This window comes from Saccostrea cucullata, unplaced genomic scaffold (assembly GCF_032062105.1).
Source record: "Saccostrea cucullata isolate Sc308-1 unplaced genomic scaffold, CSIRO_AGI_Scuc_v1 ctg8996, whole genome shotgun sequence".
NCBI lineage: Eukaryota > Metazoa > Mollusca > Bivalvia > Ostreida > Ostreidae > Saccostrea > Saccostrea cuccullata.
This window is the reverse complement of record NW_026926310.1, coordinates 6,415-26,760: the sequence shown is the minus strand read 5'-3', so window position 1 is coordinate 26,760 and position 20,346 is coordinate 6,415. Positions and strand designations below refer to the sequence as shown.

General features: G+C 33.3%; 1 protein-coding gene and 1 long non-coding RNA gene across 2 annotated transcripts; one reads left to right on the top strand and one right to left on the bottom strand.

The window, feature by feature from the left end:
• The first annotated feature begins 334 nt into the window (after positions 1–334).
• LOC134271359 (uncharacterized) lies at positions 335–2,942 on the top strand. The gene is made up of 3 exons (XR_009993007.1): positions 335–471; positions 1,515–1,670; positions 2,783–2,942. It is a non-coding gene; the product is annotated as an uncharacterized LOC134271359 (long non-coding RNA).
• A 14,041-nt stretch (positions 2,943–16,983) lies between these two features.
• LOC134271358 (uncharacterized) lies at positions 16,984–18,909 on the bottom strand. Its single transcript, XM_062753573.1, has one exon. It carries the CDS (start codon positions 18,907–18,909, stop codon positions 16,984–16,986), a length of 1,926 nt encoding a protein of 641 aa, XP_062609557.1.
• Positions 18,910–20,346: the final 1,437 nt, after the last annotated feature.

Genomic DNA, 20,346 nt, shown 5'->3' with positions numbered 1-20,346 from the left:
TAGTGTTGTAGATTTGTAAACTTTTATATCTTACTACAAGTACATTGCACATGTACTGTAGTTATATGAGGATAGTATAATTTTAGAAGGTGTAAGTGTATTTTCCTGAATGTCAGGTAGTTGAAATAGTGTAATGATATTACTGAAACTAATAATCAGAGAACTTTTTCCACAGAATTTTTTTTATTTCAGTGTACATACAGTATGTAATCTTGATATAACTTGAATCTTGACTTTGTGATGTTGTAGGGTCCAGCATATGTGAATCTTGATATAACTTGAATCTTGACTTTGTGATGTTGTAGGGTCCAGTATATGTGAATCTTGATATAACTTGAGTCTTGACTTTCTGATGTTGTAGGGTCCAGTAGAGGTTGCTGTTGTTTTCTTGAAGGACAGTCCAGAAAATAAAGCACAGGACGTCCGCCACAGAAACAAACTACGTCTCTCCTTTAAGGATTTCCTCAAAAAGTAAGACAATAGTACACTGAAATGATTGTTAAACTTGTCTCTGAGTTCAATAAATGAAATTTCATTTACATTGTCTTCAGGTACAGTATTTATCATTTGGCTTTTTTAGCTCTACTGGTCAGAGACCAGAAGAGCTTATGCGATAGTAATGCGTCCGGCGTCCGTCCGTCTGTCTGTCTGTCTGTAAATGATTTTTCAAAATGATACTCCTCCTAAAGTTTTGGTCTAATTTCAACATAACTTCACACACAAGTAGACTACACTAAGATACATAATTCTGTGTATCAGTTTTTGATTTTGATAAACGGTGTTGCCGTGGTAACTAAAAATAGAAATTTCTGTGAAATTTCTTTCAAAATGCTACTCCTCATACAGTTTTGGTCTGATTTCAGTATAACTTATCACACAAGTAAACTACACTAGATACATAATTCTGTATATCGATTTTAGATTTTGATAAACGGTCTTGTTGTGGTTACTAAAAATAGAAATTTCTGTGAAATTCTTTCAAAATGCTACTCCTCCTACAGTTTTGGTCTGATTTCAATATAACTTGGCACATAAGTAGACTACACTAAGAAACATAATTCTGTATCGGTTTTCGATTTGGATAAACGGTCTTGCCGTGGTTACTAAAAATAGAAATTTCTGTAAAATTCTTTCAAAATGCTACTCCTCCTACAGTTTTGGTCTGATTTCAATATAACTTGGCACACAAGTAGACTTTACTAAGATACATACTTCTCTCTATCAATTTTTAATTTCTGTGAACGGTGTTGCCATGGTTACTAAAAATAGAAGTTTCTGTAAAATACTTTCAAAATGCTACTCCTCCTAAAGTTTTGGTCTGATTTCAATATAACTTGGCACACAAGTAAACTACACTAAGAACATAAAGAGACTTTATCAAGGATCATTATTCTATTTATTTCTGTTGTAAAGTTTCAATTCCCAACTGCTAAAGTACTTTTCTCTTCCTTTGCCATAAGTAGAAACCAGTAGAGCTTCAGTCTTGACAGAGACTTCTGGTTCAATTTATACAGGTGCAGTGATGCTCTTCATAAGAATAAAACCCTGATTTCAAGTGATCAGAAGGAATATCAGCGTGAGTTAGAACGAAACTACCACAATGTCCGAGACAAACTACTACCCTACATCTCATCTAACCTAGCCACTCTTAGATCTAAGCACCACAGACGGTCAGTAAAAACATGCTAATATCAATGTATTAAATCTAGGTGTGGAATATACTCTCAGATTTAAACACCTTAGATGGTCAGTAGTAAAATGTTAACATCAGTCTGGCGAGACTGTATATGAATTATTTAAAATTCACGAGGACTAATTCAAGTTATTAGCTCACCTGAGCTGAAAGCTCAAGTGAGCTTTTCTGATCACATTTTGTCTGGCATCCGTCTGTCTGTCTGTCTAGCTGTCTGTAAACTTTTCACATTTTCAATTTCTTCTCAAGAAACGCTGGGCCAATTTCAACCAAACTTGCCACAAAGTATTCTTGGGTGAAGGGTATTCAAGTTTGTTCAAATGAAGGGCACGCCCTCATTCAAGGGAAGATAATTGGGAATAAATGAAAATTTGGTGGCAGATTTAAAAATCTTCTTCTCAAGAACCACTTTGCCAGGAAAGATCAAACTTATGGAGAAACATCCTCAGGTAGTGTAGATTCAAGTCTGTTCAAATCATGACCCCTGGGGGTAGGGCGGGGCCAAAATGGCCGACTAAAGTTTTACATAGAAATATATAGGAAAATTCTTTACAAATCTTTTTCTCAAGAATGACAAAGCCATAATTCATCATATATACATGTATGGAAGCATGCTTAGGTAGTGTAGATTCAAATTTGTTCAAATCAAGACCCCCAGGGTAGGGCGGGGCCAAAATGGCCAACCAAAGTTTTACATAGAATTATATAGGAAAATTCTTTAAAAATCTTCTTCTCAAGAATAACAAAGCCATAATTCAACATATTTATATGGAAGCATGCTCAGGTAGTGTAGATTCAAGTTTGTTCAAATCATGACCCCCAGGGGTAGGGCGGGGCCAAAATGGCCGACCAAAGTTTTCAAAGATATATATATAGGAAAATTCTTTAAAAATCATTTTCTAAAAAAATAGCAAATCCATGAGTGGTCATGGGACTACTTTGGGATTTAAACTTTACAATAAAAAACTATTTTCTACTTTTTCCTACCCTTAGTGCTTAGGTGAGCAATATGGCCCATGGGCCTCTTGTTTAAAGACAATATTGAACTTTTGTATTGGATTGTAACTTTGATATCAATATCATTTTCAGTGGGAACAAAGATTCTCCCAGTAAACACAAATCATCAGGATCATCCAAAACCTAGCCTCACACAGACCAGGCCATGATTTACACAGAACGAGAGTGAATTACAGAAACTTCATTGTAAAATGTTAACCATGTGCTTAATGGAAAGGTGTGCCCTGTACAAGATGGAGTTTTGTTATCAAAAACAAGACTACAAGACAAATGTCACAAGGTTCATCTGAAGAAAATCATGCTTTATATTAGTTCATAACAAGAGATCTGAGTCATTTTTAGCTCTTCTGAGCCAAAGGCTCAAAGAGCTAATGCTATGGCCATTTGTGCGGTGTGCGTCGTGCGGTGTGCGGTGTGCAGTGTGCGTTAACTTTTTAGAATATGGGCCATAACTCAAGAACCCCTTGGCCAATCAGTGTCAAATTTGTCACATGGTATCCTTGGCCCAAGGGCTACCATTTATACTAAAATAAGGGTTGGGACCCTAAAACAAGGGGAGATAATCAGGAAAACAAAACCAAAAGTACTGGTTGCTAAAAAATCTTCTTCTCCAGAACCACCAGGCAGATTTTCACCAAACTTACATACAATGATTAGGATATGTTGAAGATTAAAAATTGTTCAAGGCATGACCCTGGGGCAAAGGGCGTGGTCTCAAGGTCACTTCAAAGTTGACCTAAATTTACAATTAATGAAAATGTCTATATTTTGCTTACTATAAGGACTAAGATCATCAATTCTTGTAAGTAGATGCATCTTAGGACTTCACATCATGTTAACTCAAAAGTAGGTCACGGTGACCTACTTTTTTAATTTTGCAGGCATTTGTTTTCAAATAGATTTGAAGGCATATTTAGGACACTTTAAGGCCTATGATCATCAAACTTTGTCAGTTGATGCATCTTGGGTCCTTGAACAATGTCAACTTAAAAGTAGGTCACCATGACCTACTTTTTGAACTTTATGTCTTATCCTTTTTAAAACATTTCACCCCATTATATCAGACACTGAGAGGGTTAGAATCATCAAATCTTGTAAGTTGCTGCATCTTGGGACCTTAAAACATATTTAAGTAAAAGTAGGTCACTGTGACCTACTTTTAGAATTTTGCAGGCATTTGTTTTCAAATTGTTTAAAAGGCATATTTTGATTACCTTCAGACCAATGATAATCAAACTTGGTCAGCTGATGCATCTTGGGACTCTGAAAAATGTCGACCAAAATGTAGGTCACTGTGACCTACTTTCGACATTTTATGGCTATATTTTAGTATCTTAGGTATTTATTGGCTTAGAATCATCAAACTTTGTGAGTTGATGCATCTTGGGTTTTCGGAGAGTGACGACCAAAAATTAGGTCACGATGACCTACTTTCAATATTTTATGGCTATATTTATGTATCTCCAGTACTTATCGGCTTAGAATCATCAAACTTTGTCAGTTGATGCATCTTGGGTTTTCGGAGAATGTCAACCAAAAAGTAGGTCACGGTGACCTACTTTTGACATTTAATGTCTATATTTATGTATTTCTGGTACTTATCGGTTTAGAATCATCAAACTGTGTTAGTTTATGCCTCTTGGGTTTTCAGAGAATGTAGACCAAAAAGTAGGTCACAGTGACCTACTTTTGAATATCTCAGGTATTTATTGGCTTAGAATTATCAAACTTGGTCAGCAGATGCATCCTAGGCCTCTGATAAATGTCAACCAAAATATAGGTCACGATGACCTACTTTTGACATTTAATGGCTATATTTAAGTATCTCCAGTACTTTTATCGGCTTAGAATCCTCAAACTTTGTCAGTTGATGCATCTTGGGTTTTCGGAGAATGTCGACCAAAAAGTAGGTCACGATGACCTACTTTTGACATTTTATGGCTATATTTAAGTATCTCCGGTACTTATTGGCTTAGAATCATCAAACTTTGTTAGTTTATGCCTCTTGGGTTTTAGAGAATTTCGACCAAAAAGTAGGTCACGGTGACATACTTTTGAATATCTCAGGTATTTATTGGCTTAGAATCATCAAACTTTGTCAGTTGATGCATCTTGGGTTTTCCAAGAATGTAGACCAAAAAGTAGGTCAAGGTGACCTTCTTTTGAATATCTCAAGTACATATTGGCTTAGAATCTTCAATCTTAGTTTGTCTATTAATGCATCTTGAGTCCTCAGAAAACTTCAATCTTAAAGTAGGTCACCGTGACCTACTCATGGTTTTTTTTTTATAGCTTTATTAAAATATCTTCAGTCCTAATTTTTTTTCTTTCGTTACAAAGGGTCTTTCCGGATAGATCCAAACCAGAGTGCCATTCCTTTTGCCTTTGTTAGCTGTGAAGGAAACGACGGAATCATCAAACTTTTTATCAGTTGATGCAACTTAGGTTTTAGGATACTTAGAGGCTTCAAATACAAGTGATAGGTTGTACAATTTATCAGAAGAGCGATTCAAGGCCCTTGGGCCTCTTGTATTTATTATACCATACTTATTATATTACTTACCCAAAGAGGAAATCCAAGTTCGTGCATGCTTACATATATTTTTTGGCTAAGATTTTACCTGTAAAGCATCTGTCAGCTGGACTTGGTTTTTACATAGATACTGATAAACAAAAACCTCCTTCAAAATTTTTAGATATTATGTGTATACTTTGTATTTCATAAAAGTCTTTTATGTCTAACCAAGATATCTGAGGATAAGGAAAGAGTTGTATTTAAGGGGAAATCTGGACAAACATTTACATTTCTCTCCTACTGCGATCTTATTTTGATAGTTTTGTTTATTAACAATTTGGACTCTGTTTAGAACTTGAATAAGTTTAAGCATCATGTTTCATCCCCCTTCTTATAGTGCAATATTGTTATAGATTTCTAAGCTTTGTTTGATTGATGCTTTTTTGTATTTAAAAAAATCACCATTAAATTATTTTGATAAACTTTTTGCATTATTTACCAATGATTTGAAGGTTGTAAAATACAATGATGGAACACCAATACATCTCAGTTACAAATGATGGTATATTCCCAGAGTTCTCACTAGGATTATAAACTTAAGTCCCAGGACTCATGGTTTTAGGAGAAAGTTGAGTCCCAGCTAATAACAAGATGTGTTTGTGAAACACTATGCACCCAGCGACAATAAAGTTAAAAAACCTATTTTTAGCATGTAGGTCAAAGTCAAGGTCACAGGGTCAATGATCTTGATGTCATTTGAAAGAACTTAATTAGTGAAGTATGTATACCAAATATGGAATCTCTGTCTCTCATGGTTCAAGAGTTATGATTCAAAAACGCTATTTTTAGCATATATGACACAGTCAAGGTCACAAAGTCATTTACCTTGGTGTCATGTGGAAGGGCTTATTTAGTGGAGTATGCATGCCAAATATTAAGTCTGTATCTTTCTTTGTTAAAAGTTATGGTGAAGGTTAAAGTTATAAAAGCTATATTTAGTGTATAGGTCACAGTCTAGGTCACAGGGTCATTGACTATGATGTCATTTAAAAGAGCTTATTCAGTGGTGTATGCATACCAAATATGAAGTCTCTATCTTGTATGGTTCAAAAGTTATGGCAAAAGTTAAAGTTTGCAGAAAAAAACTATTATAGCATATAGGTCACAGTTAAGGTCACAAGGTCATTGACCTTGATGTCATTTGAAAGAACTTAATCAGTAGAGTACGCATACCAAATATGAAGTGTCAACTATTCATGGTTCAAAACTTGGCAAAGGTTAAAAAGTGCCGACAAACAGACGGACAGAAAGGACAAAAACTATATATGCCTCGGATCTTTCGATTCAGGCGCAAAGAGTCCAAGAACCTTTATGCTGAGTATAAATTTAGTACAGCAGTACGCGCATGACCAAACACAACTTTAAAAAATAGAAGCCAATATTGCAAGAAATAAAAACAAACAACAAGAGGCCAACGGGACTTAGAGTTCACCTGAGTATTATGTAAAAACTTTCCATTAATTTAATTTGTTCATGTTTTAAACCAAAGGCCATAAAATTCACAATTTTGAAAGAGGCACCATTGCTCAATATAACTATACTCTTTGCTTGCTTAAGTTTGAAAAATTAAAAAAATTAATTAGGATTTATATAAAAAAAAATTAACTACGTTTTTTTTCATAAAATCCTAAAATCATCATTAATTTGTGACTTTAATTTTATTGGGGGGGGGGGGGGTTAATGGCGTACACACATCACTCGGAGCTCCTTTGATGACTCGTATACCTGTGTTTGAATGGAGTGTAGCGGAGTATATAAGCCCAGGATTGCCGATTGTGCACATTATGCATAATGATCTGTCTATCACAAGTAATATAAACTTTTGCTTACAGTCACAAGCTACCGTGAACAGCGTGTCTATTGTACATTGTATATTGTTTGGATTTTCAGGAGTGAGTATGGAACGCCGTAACTGCCTTATGTGGAGAACGTTCATTATATGCTGGTATTTTGTCATTATATGATGGTATTTTATCTTTATATGATGGTATTTTGTCATTATATGATGGTACTTTGTCATTATATGATGGTATTTTGTCTTTATATGATGGTATTTTATCATTATATGATGGTATTTTGTCATTATATGATGGTATTTTGTCATTATATGATGGTATTTTATCTTTATATGATGGTATTTTATCATTATATGATGGTATTTTGTCATTATATGATGGTATTTTATCTTTATATGATGGTATTTTGTCATTATATGATGGTATTTTATCATTATATGATGGTATTTTATCTTTATATGATGGTATTTTATCATTATATGATGGTATTTTATCATTATATGATGGTATTTTATCATTATATGATGGTATTTTGTCATTATATGATGGTATTTTGTCATTATATGATGGTATTTTGTCATTATATGCTACTACTTTTCTTCTTTATACTACTTTTCTTCTTTATACTACTTTTCTTCTTTATACTACTTTTCTTCTTTATTCTACTTTTCATTATATGCTACTACTTTTTCGTCATTATTTGTAGTATCGATTATCCAGACGCTTGTCTCTGTAGCACTAATTCGCAATTGCATCATCTCGGGTCTTTCCGTTAGAGGTCGGAAAAACAACCTCGAATGTATTAACATCACCGGATGTTAAAATTTTATACATCTACCTGTTTTATTCAAATATAGGATAGACTAATTTAGAAGCCCCTTCTATAGTATATTCTAAGTAATATCATTACATTGAATAAAGTTAAACTCCATATTCCACAGATAAAAGGTCTCCATGCATTTATTTCAAAGATCGTAAAAAAGGAGGGTTGTCATGACGTCTACCATATACATTCGAGGTCGTTTTTCCGCTAGCCGGAAAGGCCCGAGAAGTTGCGATTGCACTAATTCGCTGTTCCGCGATTCTCAGTGTAAGCGTCTATGGGAGCCAGTCAAAGCGCCCCCTAATAAAAATAATTTTACAGAAAAAATACTGCCCTCAAATATTGGTCAAAGCGTCCCCTGATTTAAGTCAAAGTACCCCGTAATAAAAACTTACAAAGATATGTTCAATGTCTATACTAAGTATATATTTGGAAAAAAGTGGGGGGCTAAGCCCCCCCTCGCCCCCCCCCCCCCCCCGGTTCCGACGCCTATGACGAGCATAGACCATATTAACAGATAAAGGGCATTGAATGCATAATAGACCTCCTCCCCTAAAAAGAAAAATAAACTGTCACCAATGGTTGTAAAAAGAAACAAAACATCTTGTGATCTCGTGTTTCTATTTTAAGGGGGGGGGTAATAAAAACCTGATTTTTCTTCTAAAATGCTAAAAATATCGCTCATGAAAAGGAACAATTACAAAATTATTAAATAAAAATCACTTATTTAATGTCATTTGTTGTCCAAGGTGATTTTTCTTGTGCATGTTTTATAACACAAACATGGAAATGTGAGAACAAAGTAATCGACGTTATCCGATAAATCACAGCGTCATGAGGGAGAATTTGTATTTTTTATTTGAAAAATTTCACTATTATTTAGTCTATGAACAAAAACATGTTATATATCATTTGAAAAAGGAGAAAATTGTCTATCAGGATCACTAAACAACTCAAAATGTCAAAATTTTGACTTAAGGGTGGTTTTTGCTTGACGGTCATCATATATAATGAAAAGTAGTATAAAGAAGAAAAGTAGTATAAAGAAGAAAAGTAGTAGCATATAATGACAAAATACCATCATATAATGATAAAATACCATCATATAATGACAAAATACCATCATATAAAGATAAAATACCATCATATAATGACAAAATACCATCATATAATGACAAAATACCATCATATAATGATAAAATACCATCATATAAAGATAAAATACCATCATATAATGACAAAATACCATCATATAATGACAAAATACCATCATATAAAGATAAAATACCATCATATAATGACAAAATACCATCATATAAAGATAAAATACCATCATATAAAGATAAAATACCATCATATAATGACAAAATGCCATCATATAATGACAAAATACCATCATATAATGATAAAATACCATCATATAAAGATAAAATACCATCATATAATGACAAAATACCATCATATAAAGATAAAATACCATCATATAAAGATAAAATACCATCGTATAAAGGTAAAATACCATCATATAATGACAAAATACCAGCATATAATGAAAGTTCTCGACATAAGGCAGTTACGGCGTTCCATAAGTGAGACCCATTTCACACCATCTTTACTTAAATTGTCTTGTTCTCCTTGACACTGAATATGAATTTAATTGATTATTTAATTTACATGTCTATAACTGTGTATCAACTTCTATATTACAGTAATGTTTAGATTGGACATCTGTAAGGTACCGGTAGAATGTCATCCGGGACCCTTGACTTGTTCAATATTTAATAATATATTGCATGAAACAACGTACAAACACATGAATAGGGTGGCACATAATATATACATTTCAATTATATTTAAACAAATTTAGTATACTCTGAAAGTCGAATTTTACATCTGACTCCGAACTGATTGTGTTGCATCAAGCCTAAATACGTAAACCTTTCTTTTTTTTTTTTTAAAGAGCTGAACAAATTTAATTCCTAATTATTTTAAATATGAGAATAAAAACATTTTTTCTTTTTACAAAATTGTAAAATATACAAATTTTATCTTTTGAAATTTATACCAAGTAACTCGACTTTGTTCTAAATTAATTTTAAAAAGTCATGCATGCAGTTTTACTGAAGGGGGTTGGGTCATTTGTTAAAAAAAAAAAAACATGTATTGCAAATCATAAAAAAATGACAATGAAAAAAAAAATTTATTAAACCACAACAAATAAAAAAAATGAACGCAAAATTAAAATCAGTAGGGACTAACTTTATTGATGTTGTCAGCTGTTTAGGCCTTTATAGTTAAAGTTTTAGGGGGGTGTTAAATATTAGGTAATGTGTCGAATTGTGTTTTTATTTAATATATTTTTTTTTAAATCATGATTTAAAATGTTACTTATGAATATTTTCTATCGTTTTACTCACATACCAATCAATAGTATAAACGTAAATAGTATGCAAACGATTTGCTTCCTCGGTTTCCACATCGTTTGTGGTCGATTCTTCTTCGTTACTGACGTTAGATCTAGCGTAGGCAATCTCTCACCAGAGGGCGCGCTCCGCTTACACCTCGAGGTGTTGGAGCGATGAGCGTAAAACGCCATCTGGTGAGAGATTGCCAGGGTAGGGCTCAAAACGAAAGGGTTCTACTCCCAAATTTTTTTGTATTATTGCACAGCAATGAGTCCTCATCAAAACTTGACAATCCACAAAAAATTTCTAGCGATTCTTTCTCTAATGAACTATCAGAATTATCCAAGACAGCGTTTTCTGTCATTTATTCACCTCTCACTTGAGGGAAGCGAGACACACTTGTGACGTCATTGAACTTGATTGCATTTAAACCGGAAGTGACATTGTCAAGGATTATCGATCGTTTTCACAGGTGCAAATGCAGACGTTCAACATTGATTATCTTTGAAACGGCGGTACCGATTTTAGTCGGTTTTTCGCCTAAATGTTTTATAAAGCAGGTTTAGTGAATTACGTTGATGGGTAAAAGTACCGTGGCCTATCTTTAATAATAGTGGAAAAGAAACAACAGAATCAGAAGAAGGTCTTCCGTTGGAAACGGAAGACCTTAATAATAGGGAAAAAGAAACCGAAGAATAACAAGAAGGTCTTCCGTTGGAGACGGAAGACCTTAATAATAATACTTTATTTAAAGAGGGTGACTCAATTAGTGCAAGCACTATTCTTCCTTGAGGCCCTCTATAAAAAAAACATATATAATACACAATAATAAATATTACATTCAACAATGTTATTCATGTATATGACACAACATACAATAATACATGCATCATTTCATTAATAATAGAGTCTACAGATATACAATTATATAAGAATTTTAGTAGAACGTTGGTCTAATATAAATTTTCTTGACTTGATTTTAAAACTTTGAAGTGATGGAGACATTCTTACATTTAAAGGTAAATTGTTCCACAATACTGCACCTGAATATTGAAAAGAATTTTGAAATATTTTGGTTTTGTGCTTTGGAACACACAAGTCAAAATTAGACTCAGATCTTAGATTGTATGAATTGGATGACTGGTAATTGAACATTTCAGATAGGTAATATGGACATGCACCGTAAAGCGTTTTATACAATAATACTAACTTATTTACAGTCAATTGCTCATATACTGAGAGTCAATCAAGTTTTTCAAATAAGGGTTTTGATGGAGAGTCATAAGCAGCATCTAAGATACAGCCCGTTACTGTAACTTATGAATCCTCTCGAGGCTAGACATGCTAGAGGCTGATGCATTAGGCCAGATAAAATTAATCTTTAGATTCTCATCCCCGCCCGCCCCTCTCAAAATGTCCCGCCCCGGTGTTTTTTATTTTCATTTTTGGGTGTTAATTAAAGAATTTTCACGTATTTTTATTCAGCAAGAATTTAGGTCAAAGTTTAAGAGTTATCTCCTGTCTGTATTAAAAGTCGCTTGTCGCTATTTATAGCAAAAGAGCCATGTGAAGAATGGAGAAAAATCGGCAATAAAATCAGTTTAAATATTGAAGGAAGAGATAATTTGTCAGTGTAGAGAAGACAGAGAAGAATAAAGAATAAATAGCATAAACACGTCAAGATACCGTAACCACCACTGGCATGAGCAATTTTTGAATGAGATTTTAACTAACTAAAATATACACAAGGAAAATGACACCTGGTCAACTTTGAAGAAAAAAAAAACATCGTTGGCAGACTTTTGAGAATGTTAAGTGCTAAGGAAATGTTAAATCTTAAAACTGTTCAGACCTAGGTTTTTCATTAGAATATTTCATTGGATTTTGCAAATATGATCTATTTTAATGTCGAATATGTCAAGTTTCAAGAACAATCAAATTTTTAAGCAAGGTCGAAATCTATAATATTTTACCCAAAACAGAGGGATTTGTTGGTAAAAACTACCGGGTAAAAGGTATTTGGGGAAAGGCCAATGAGAAGTCATGGATACACAATTTATTGGTATCCCCACTGGGTGTGCCGTATTATGTGTACTTGATAATTTGTTAATTAACTATGAATTTTTATTTTTTTTTTAAAGCAAGCATTTTTTTTTTAAATATTTAAAAGAATATGAAAAGAAAATCTATTCATATTTGCATTAACATAATGAAAAAAAAAATGTGTACGAAGAGTCCATGTTTTGTTGATACTTATACAATTTAACAATTATAAAAAATAAAAAATAAAACCCGCCCACCCGCCCCGATTTTTTAGCAAATTAGGATGAGAATCTAAAGATTAATTTTATGTGGCCTTACCCCAAACTGTTAAACAGTATTCAATTGAAGGCAGTATATAAGCATTATAGAATAACTTTCTTGTATTTAATGGAAGATATTTCTTAATTCTTCGTAATACAGATATCTTTGCAGATACGGATTTACAAACAGCATCGACATCTGTATTAAAATTAAGTGAATTATCTATATGAAAACCAAGTAGTTTTTCATGTGTGACACTCTCAAGAAAATGATCTGAAATTTGTAAATTTAGATTTTGGTTCGTCAGTTTTGATCGTCTCTGATGTGTGCCTATATGCAATTTGTTTTACTTGTATTCAAAATCATCTGATTCTGAGAACACCATCTTTCTATATTTCTTATGTCCGAAGATAACATATTTTGAATGGAAGAAACATTACTGTGAGAAAAGTGAAGAGTGGCGTCATCCGCAAATAAGTCAATGCTTGATTTCTCTATAAATAATGGGAGATCAATGATGTAAAATAAGAAAAGAATTGGGCCTAAAATTGATCCCTGTGGCACTCCCGCTGTGACTAACTGTTTTCCAGATTTAATATTTCCAAGTTGAACACTCTGAAATCTACGGTTTAAATATGAGTCAAACCATTGTATTGCTTTGGGGTCAAAATTACAGCAACGTAGTTTCTTAATCAAAATATCATGATTAACAAGATCAAAAGCCTTGCTGAAATCAAGAAAGGTTACGCCGACAAGTTCACCAGTATCCATTGCGTGTAACCATTCATCAATTAATTTAGTAAGAGCAGTTTGGCATGAGTGAGATTCCCTGAAACCTGATTGTGACTTGCAAAGTAAATCGAAATCTGATATGAAATTACGGATATGATTAGCAACATGCTTTTCAATTAATTTCGACAAAGTGGGGAGGATAGATATTGGCTTATAATTCCCGGGATCAAGTCTATCTCCTTTCTTGTGTATAGGTGTTACCTTTGCAGATTTCAATTCATTTGGAAATATTCCCGTAGAAATACTCACATTGATTAAATGAGTGATAGATTTGTATATGGCTGGTGCAGCATGTTTTAGTAGGCATGGACCTATGGTATCGATACCAGCCGATTTATTTACATCAAGTTTGTTTAGTAAAGCTAACACGTCATTTTTGGTGTATAAGGGGAATGCTAAAATTATTACCACGTTTAAGCTTGGTTTTTGTAAATTGCATTAATTTCTCGCAATCAAATCTGTCTGTGCGATATTCGAGATAAGCTTTTCCGATATACCTGTAAAATGATTGTTAAAAATCTCAACAATTTCATGCGTGTCCTCAGTGGTGTTATTATTGTCAGATATAGACATTGGTACAAAATTATTTGATTTTGATGCTAGTTTATTTAATGTCTTCCACATTTCTTGTGGATTTTTGCTTTGCTCTATAGTTGACCTATAATATTTGATCTTTGCGCTGTCTATAAGTACTGTGACTTTGTTTCTCCAGATTCGGAAGTTTTCAAAGTCACCATAATGTTTATAATACTTCTCGTGTTAACCATAATACTCGTCACAATAGTTCAGATGAACATATGAGATCAGATGGTTTTACATTTAACACATTTAATATGTCAGATTTTAGTAGACCTATATTAAGGTTAGAAGATACTTCTTCCGTTGAGTGTAAGGCAATGAAGAAAACTTGTCTTTGTTTTCAAAGTTTATTAAATGAATCCAAGTTTACAATTTCTCTGTGATCGTATAGTTTTAGAAATATTCGTTCCTGAAATATGATCAGAAAAAACCAATACACTTTTTATATAAATGTTCAAAAGGTCCGTTCAAAATGCAAAGAGCTGAAGACAGAACTACCAATAAATAAATAAACAAAAGTCCACAAAAATGATTCCCAAAATAATGAAGTGCAAGAGAGTAGGGATAATTTGAGAATAAGACCGGGAATACTCTTTTCCAAAACAGGGTATTTTGTGCTCAGTGGGTATCAATGGTCCCGGATATAAAAATGCATTTCATTGGCTAATTCACCATGACCAACCACCTACGCTTTGTCCGTAGGTCTGTTCGTTGACCTATGAACCCCAACATGGCACCACCCTCAAATGCAGGTAAATAGGTGTTACTAATATTTATGGGCTCAGTCCCCATCTCTGCACCACAGGAGTTAATTCTAGCCCTAAGCTTTTACTTATTTACTTCAAAGTTCCCAATTTTATTGCTCTTAGTCAAAACTCTTAATAATACCATTGTATTTTCGTTCAAATTTTATTACTTACTATCGATGGGCTTGATTGGTCTATTCGGTTCAATTTCATTACAAAATGATCTACCAAATTATAGTGCATCGGAACAACAACAAAATCCAATTTGTTTTGACAAGATAATAATTGTATACAAAATTAAACTCCTTTTTCCAATTATAAAGTCACCGAATTTGCGTCACTAATAATATTCATTCTGATTTAATAAACCTTTATATCATTTTTCTTCCACTGCTAATAACTAAAATGATTATGATATTCATATTGTCTAAGTGTAAAATGTTCAAACAATATGTCTATGCTAAACCCTATAAGTTTAGATGACCCTGGATATCAAATTCAGGACAGTGGTTCTTTTAATTCAATATCGAGTACAAATTTATTCGAAATGCGTGATAATTTGTCGCGAGATTGTACATCAAGCCCGTCTACTATTCAGCAAGGTATAAGACGTTCCACTAGAGTTAAAAATCCTCCTAATAGATATGGACAGTGGATTACAGGTGAGCATGAGGCTCAAGTATGGTATGTCTAGGAGGAGAATGCCACAGGAAAAATCTCACATGGATTACTTAGAGTTCAGATAGTTAGTTGTATATAGTTTTATGACGTAGTATTATTATAATATATCTGAAGTTTGTAGAGCTAAGATGTACTGATAGTTGATAGTTTTATGACTTATGTGATCATTTTACTTATATTTTATGATACATTATTAATCATGGATTGCTTTTCAGCTTAGCCATTCATGATGCCAGTTTTATGACAATTATACAAACATGAATTGATTGAATTATTTTGTATTTCAGCTTGTGCTAATACAAAAGGCTTTTTTTCTGCTACAAAGCAGAGGATGTTGCAAAACAATAGCAATCCTATGTGTGTTGATATATTTTGATATTTATTGTTTTTATTTCAGTTGATATATTTTGTACTATACTATTTGATGAAATGTGAGGACACGTTTTTCTCAAAGAGGAGGATGTCACAGGGTGAATTATAAATAATTAATTAATATTACTATTTATCATTCATATCATTTTCATATCTTATGATAAGGCATCGTATTATAATCATTCATACGGTTGAGTGGTTAGTGAGAGTATCCGAGTGTGTGGGTGGTCAAACTGGTTTTTCTATATGTCTCCTGCGCATTCGCGCCAGTACTAATTCACGGACACTCCAACCTTAAGCTTTGGGGAGGGAAGACGCTCTCTCTCCTAAACACAAATTATTTCATGATATTGTGACAAACTGAGGCTAGGATTACGGTAAGGAATAATTGACAAATTATTTCTTTGTCCATAATTATTCATTATCTATTTGATCATTCTATTTAACTGAAGTGATATTCTAAATTATCTAAATTCCTAATATTTAATTAATTCGCGTAAAAGTGCGTGTGAGGTGAGAAATATTAAATACATGTTGTATTATATTTCAGGTCACCCTCTTCTTTTTCTGTATTACGTATAAAATATATGAAACAGAATAGAACCCAGCAGCCGTATTTGTGCTCATTATTACAACTACAATACCTAGACTAGGCTGTGACATATATATATATATATATATATATATATATATATATATATATATATATATATATATATATATATATATATATATATATCAACAATAAAACACCTAGATAAGTATTAACAAATCTTTACAGAACATTATTTGGCTGAGAACAAAGAAATTATTATCTTGAGCTCCTTGACGATTAAGAAGTACAAAGAAAATCCTGTGTTTTCTCATACCGCTTACAAGTGGACTTTTGCGAGAAGCGCCAACTTTTATAGTTGACAGTTTATCTTTACACTAGAACAATTACGGAAGCTCCTTTACGATATAAATCTATATCTTGACATTTATTTGAACGAGTTGCCCTTGAAGAAAAAAAAAAAAAAACTACCCTCCCCCTAACTCCCGATTTTCACATATTAACACCCCAAAAACCATACCCATGACCACTAGAAATTATTTTTTTAAATCTATTATAAAGTCTGTAATAATACTTTGGTACAAGATACAGGTTTAAAAGTCTTTTGTCATTTGTAACAGTCTGTGCCTATCGCAAAATTCCTGTGTTTACATGTCATAAATTCCTAAAATCTTGTATATAGCTATAATGATTCTGACTATTGTAGCAATTTGTATTTGGGGTCCTCCTTGCTGTTGCAGTGATTGTTGATAGGAATAAAGAGCGTCCATAGTGTACCCCAACATCTGTTGACAATTGCCAAGAATCTCCCAAGATATGCCTCTCGTTGATTCAGGAAAAATATCTGGATGAGAGTTTATTTGGGATTGTAGTACAAATAGAACAGACATTGCATCCACCAAATTTGTTTGTTTGTAACACAAGAACTCTAGCAGTACTATCATGACATGGGGAGGAATGAGCAGGAAAGATGGTCGTTTTTGTTGAAGACACTGTTCCAACCTCAGTTCATTTAAATAACATATGTTTTTCAAAAGTTTAATATCTTGTGTCACAACTGGTTTCATTTGTTTAGGCAGGTTCCTAGGATGTATACATGGTTTTTCATTATAGATGAGGTATTCATGGTCAAACCTTTTCATTGTCATCTTTAGAACAGATAAAGCTTTCACATGCCTTGATGTTTTGTAATAATACATTGCAATGTATAATAAATCGGAATCAAAACCAAACTTGACTGCCAACTTCAGCAGCTGAATGGAAATTTTGTCAGCAATATACTTAATTTTGTTCACTTTGGTAGCAGTGTACATGTTGAACATAAAAGCAATGCACTTAAGTATGAAGGCAGTCCGTTTCTGTAACATAGCTACATGATTCTGGGTCAACGGTAAATTGACCAACTGTTCAACTATCTTTAATAGATTAATACACCACCTGAAGCTATGAAGTCCATGTGAATCATTTTGAGAAACCTCCGACAACAGTTCTAAGAAAAAGTCGAACTCGGTCACCAATGACCGTTCATCTGTAGAAACTCTGAGTGTTGGGTTTTCAAGTACAACTTTGAGATGTTGACCAATGGACGGACTGTGCAGGAGAGATTCCAAACCACTCTCATACAACGTATACAGCTTTTGGAATAAGGTTCTTTGTGAATTGCCATAAATTTTTGTCAGAAACATATTGTTTTCTGGGATGAAAAAGTTTGGACATATTCCCTCATACACCCATTTAAGAATATGTTTAAAGCAGACCCAGAAACACTGCAGGAGATTTTGAGGGTTCCAATAGGGCATTATGTTTTCCTGAAGCACCCAGAAAACGGCTGTCTTCATGTGGTAGGAACATAACAATTTTCCCTCTTCACCCAACCTTGAAGAAATAACTTCCTTTAAAAACAACTTCAGTAGTCCATAAACTAAGAATTGAATATGACTCATTGAATAAACAAGTTTTAACTCAGCAGTACAGAAAGAAATTCTCCATTCAGTGTTTTCATGATTTCCAAGTTTATGTCCTATTGCCGCAAAGTGGCAACCGTTTGTGACAATTTCATCTACTACACTTGGATGAGGCCACGAGTGACATCTTTCTATCCAGGAAGAGGCGGACGGAGGCCAAAAATCGCTGGCATAACAAGAGGCTCTATCATATTCTATCATCCCAAGTATAACGCCACTGCTACATGGCCCATGTTCAAAAGATCCAGGAAGTTCCATTTCTAATATTCTGTTCAGAGAGCTAGACAAGTATAATTTGTCATTTATCCTGATTAAGGGTAATTTCAAGTAATCTGTAATGACTGGCGTTGTGAGTGACTGTAATAATGTATATCCCGGTGGACTATCAGAACTGTCTGCGAGAATCAGAAGTTGTCTCATTCTGTAACTCCTAGCCTGGTTTAAGTCCCAGATCACTCGGAGGTGATTAGACCACGACATTATGTCCCTGTCTGACCCTAACAGTCGAAACCCCTCCCTGTGACTCCCAGTTCCCACTATGGTTATGTAATGGTGTCTCATTGCTTGTTTTCTCAGTATTTCAGTAATATCTATAATGTCTCGCCTCATTGCTACTTGTTTTGAAGTTCCTATAATACGACACAGCCCTAGAAATACCGACTCAGACAGGCGTTGTGCATTTGTATCCACTTCACTGACAAAATAGAATTATGGTCTCTTTTTTTTAAAAATGTTAATTTACATTAAAAATGTTAATATACATTTTTATTAGATTACTGTATATTGATTAACTAATTCTAACAAAGATACGCATTTTACAAATGTCCAATAAATATTCTGGAAGAGTTGAAGGTTTATGTTGGTATTATAAATATTTTAATACTTCCCAAATAAATGTTTATATTTGTTTGTACGACTTTCGAAAATTTTATTTCAACGATTTGGATGTTAAGAAATATTAAAATCATACCTTGGATTGATATAAGACGCCATTATTCATTTCAATAAAATGAATGTCGTAGTTAACCGTATGAAAATATATACCTAGGAAATTCCTAAATGTCGAGTTATTTATTATCTCAATGTCATTTAATCGATTTCTTTACCTCCAGGTAACTGGAAAAATCATTAAAATCGTACTACATCAAATATGAGCTAATTTTATCATTCAATAAATTCACCTTGTCAGACCATTATTTTATTATGTTCACATTATACAGACCTATTTTTGTATTCAAATGAAACAGAATTTGCTCAAGATCTGATATGGCTTGCATTTCAACATTTTTTTTGCGTTTGCTTTGCTCAGATTTTGTATTGTTTTATGAACTTCACTATTGAATATTCGTTATTTCCATATTCTCCGTTCCCACGTTTTTGTGATGATTGCTTTCGAATTAGAAATAAAAGATATCATGGAGTCTGATATATCTGTTTTATATTTAGATATTTTTACAAAAAGCATTACCAAATCATTTCAGAACATTATTTGGATGAATATTAATACCAGTAAAATAATTGGGAGAAAACCGTATATATTTCCATATAGCTGACATGTATTCACAAGTGATAAATTCCTAAAATCTTGTATAAAGCTATAAGGATTCGGTGGTTCAGTCACATGATCTGGACAAAAGTTTTTTTTGAGTTTAAGTTGAAATAGAGCAGACCTTGCCTCCACCAAGTGTGTTTGTTTTAACAAAAGAACTCCAGCAGGTGAAATATTACAACGTGAGGAATGATAAGGAGAGGTTGTATATTGTGCTGAATAATCTATTCTAATCTCAGTTCATTTAAATAACAAATATTCTTCACAAGTTTAACATCCTGTGTAACAACTGGTCTCATTTGTTTGGGCAGGTTCTTAGGATGTATGCGTACATTTCCATTACAGATGAAGTATTCATGTTTATACCTTCTCCTTGTCAACTTTAAAACAAATTAAGGTTTCATATTATACAGTTATTGACTGGGTATGAGGGCAACATATGATTTGTTGGACCTGAAGGTGAAAATGTTGCCCGAGGCCGCAGGCCAAGGGCAACA

Bases quoted from the DNA above. Each gene is read 5' to 3' on its own strand.
- LOC134271358 (XM_062753573.1), bottom strand. From the start codon at position 18,909: ATGAGGCGAGACATTATAGATATTACTGAAATACTGAGAAAACAAGCA.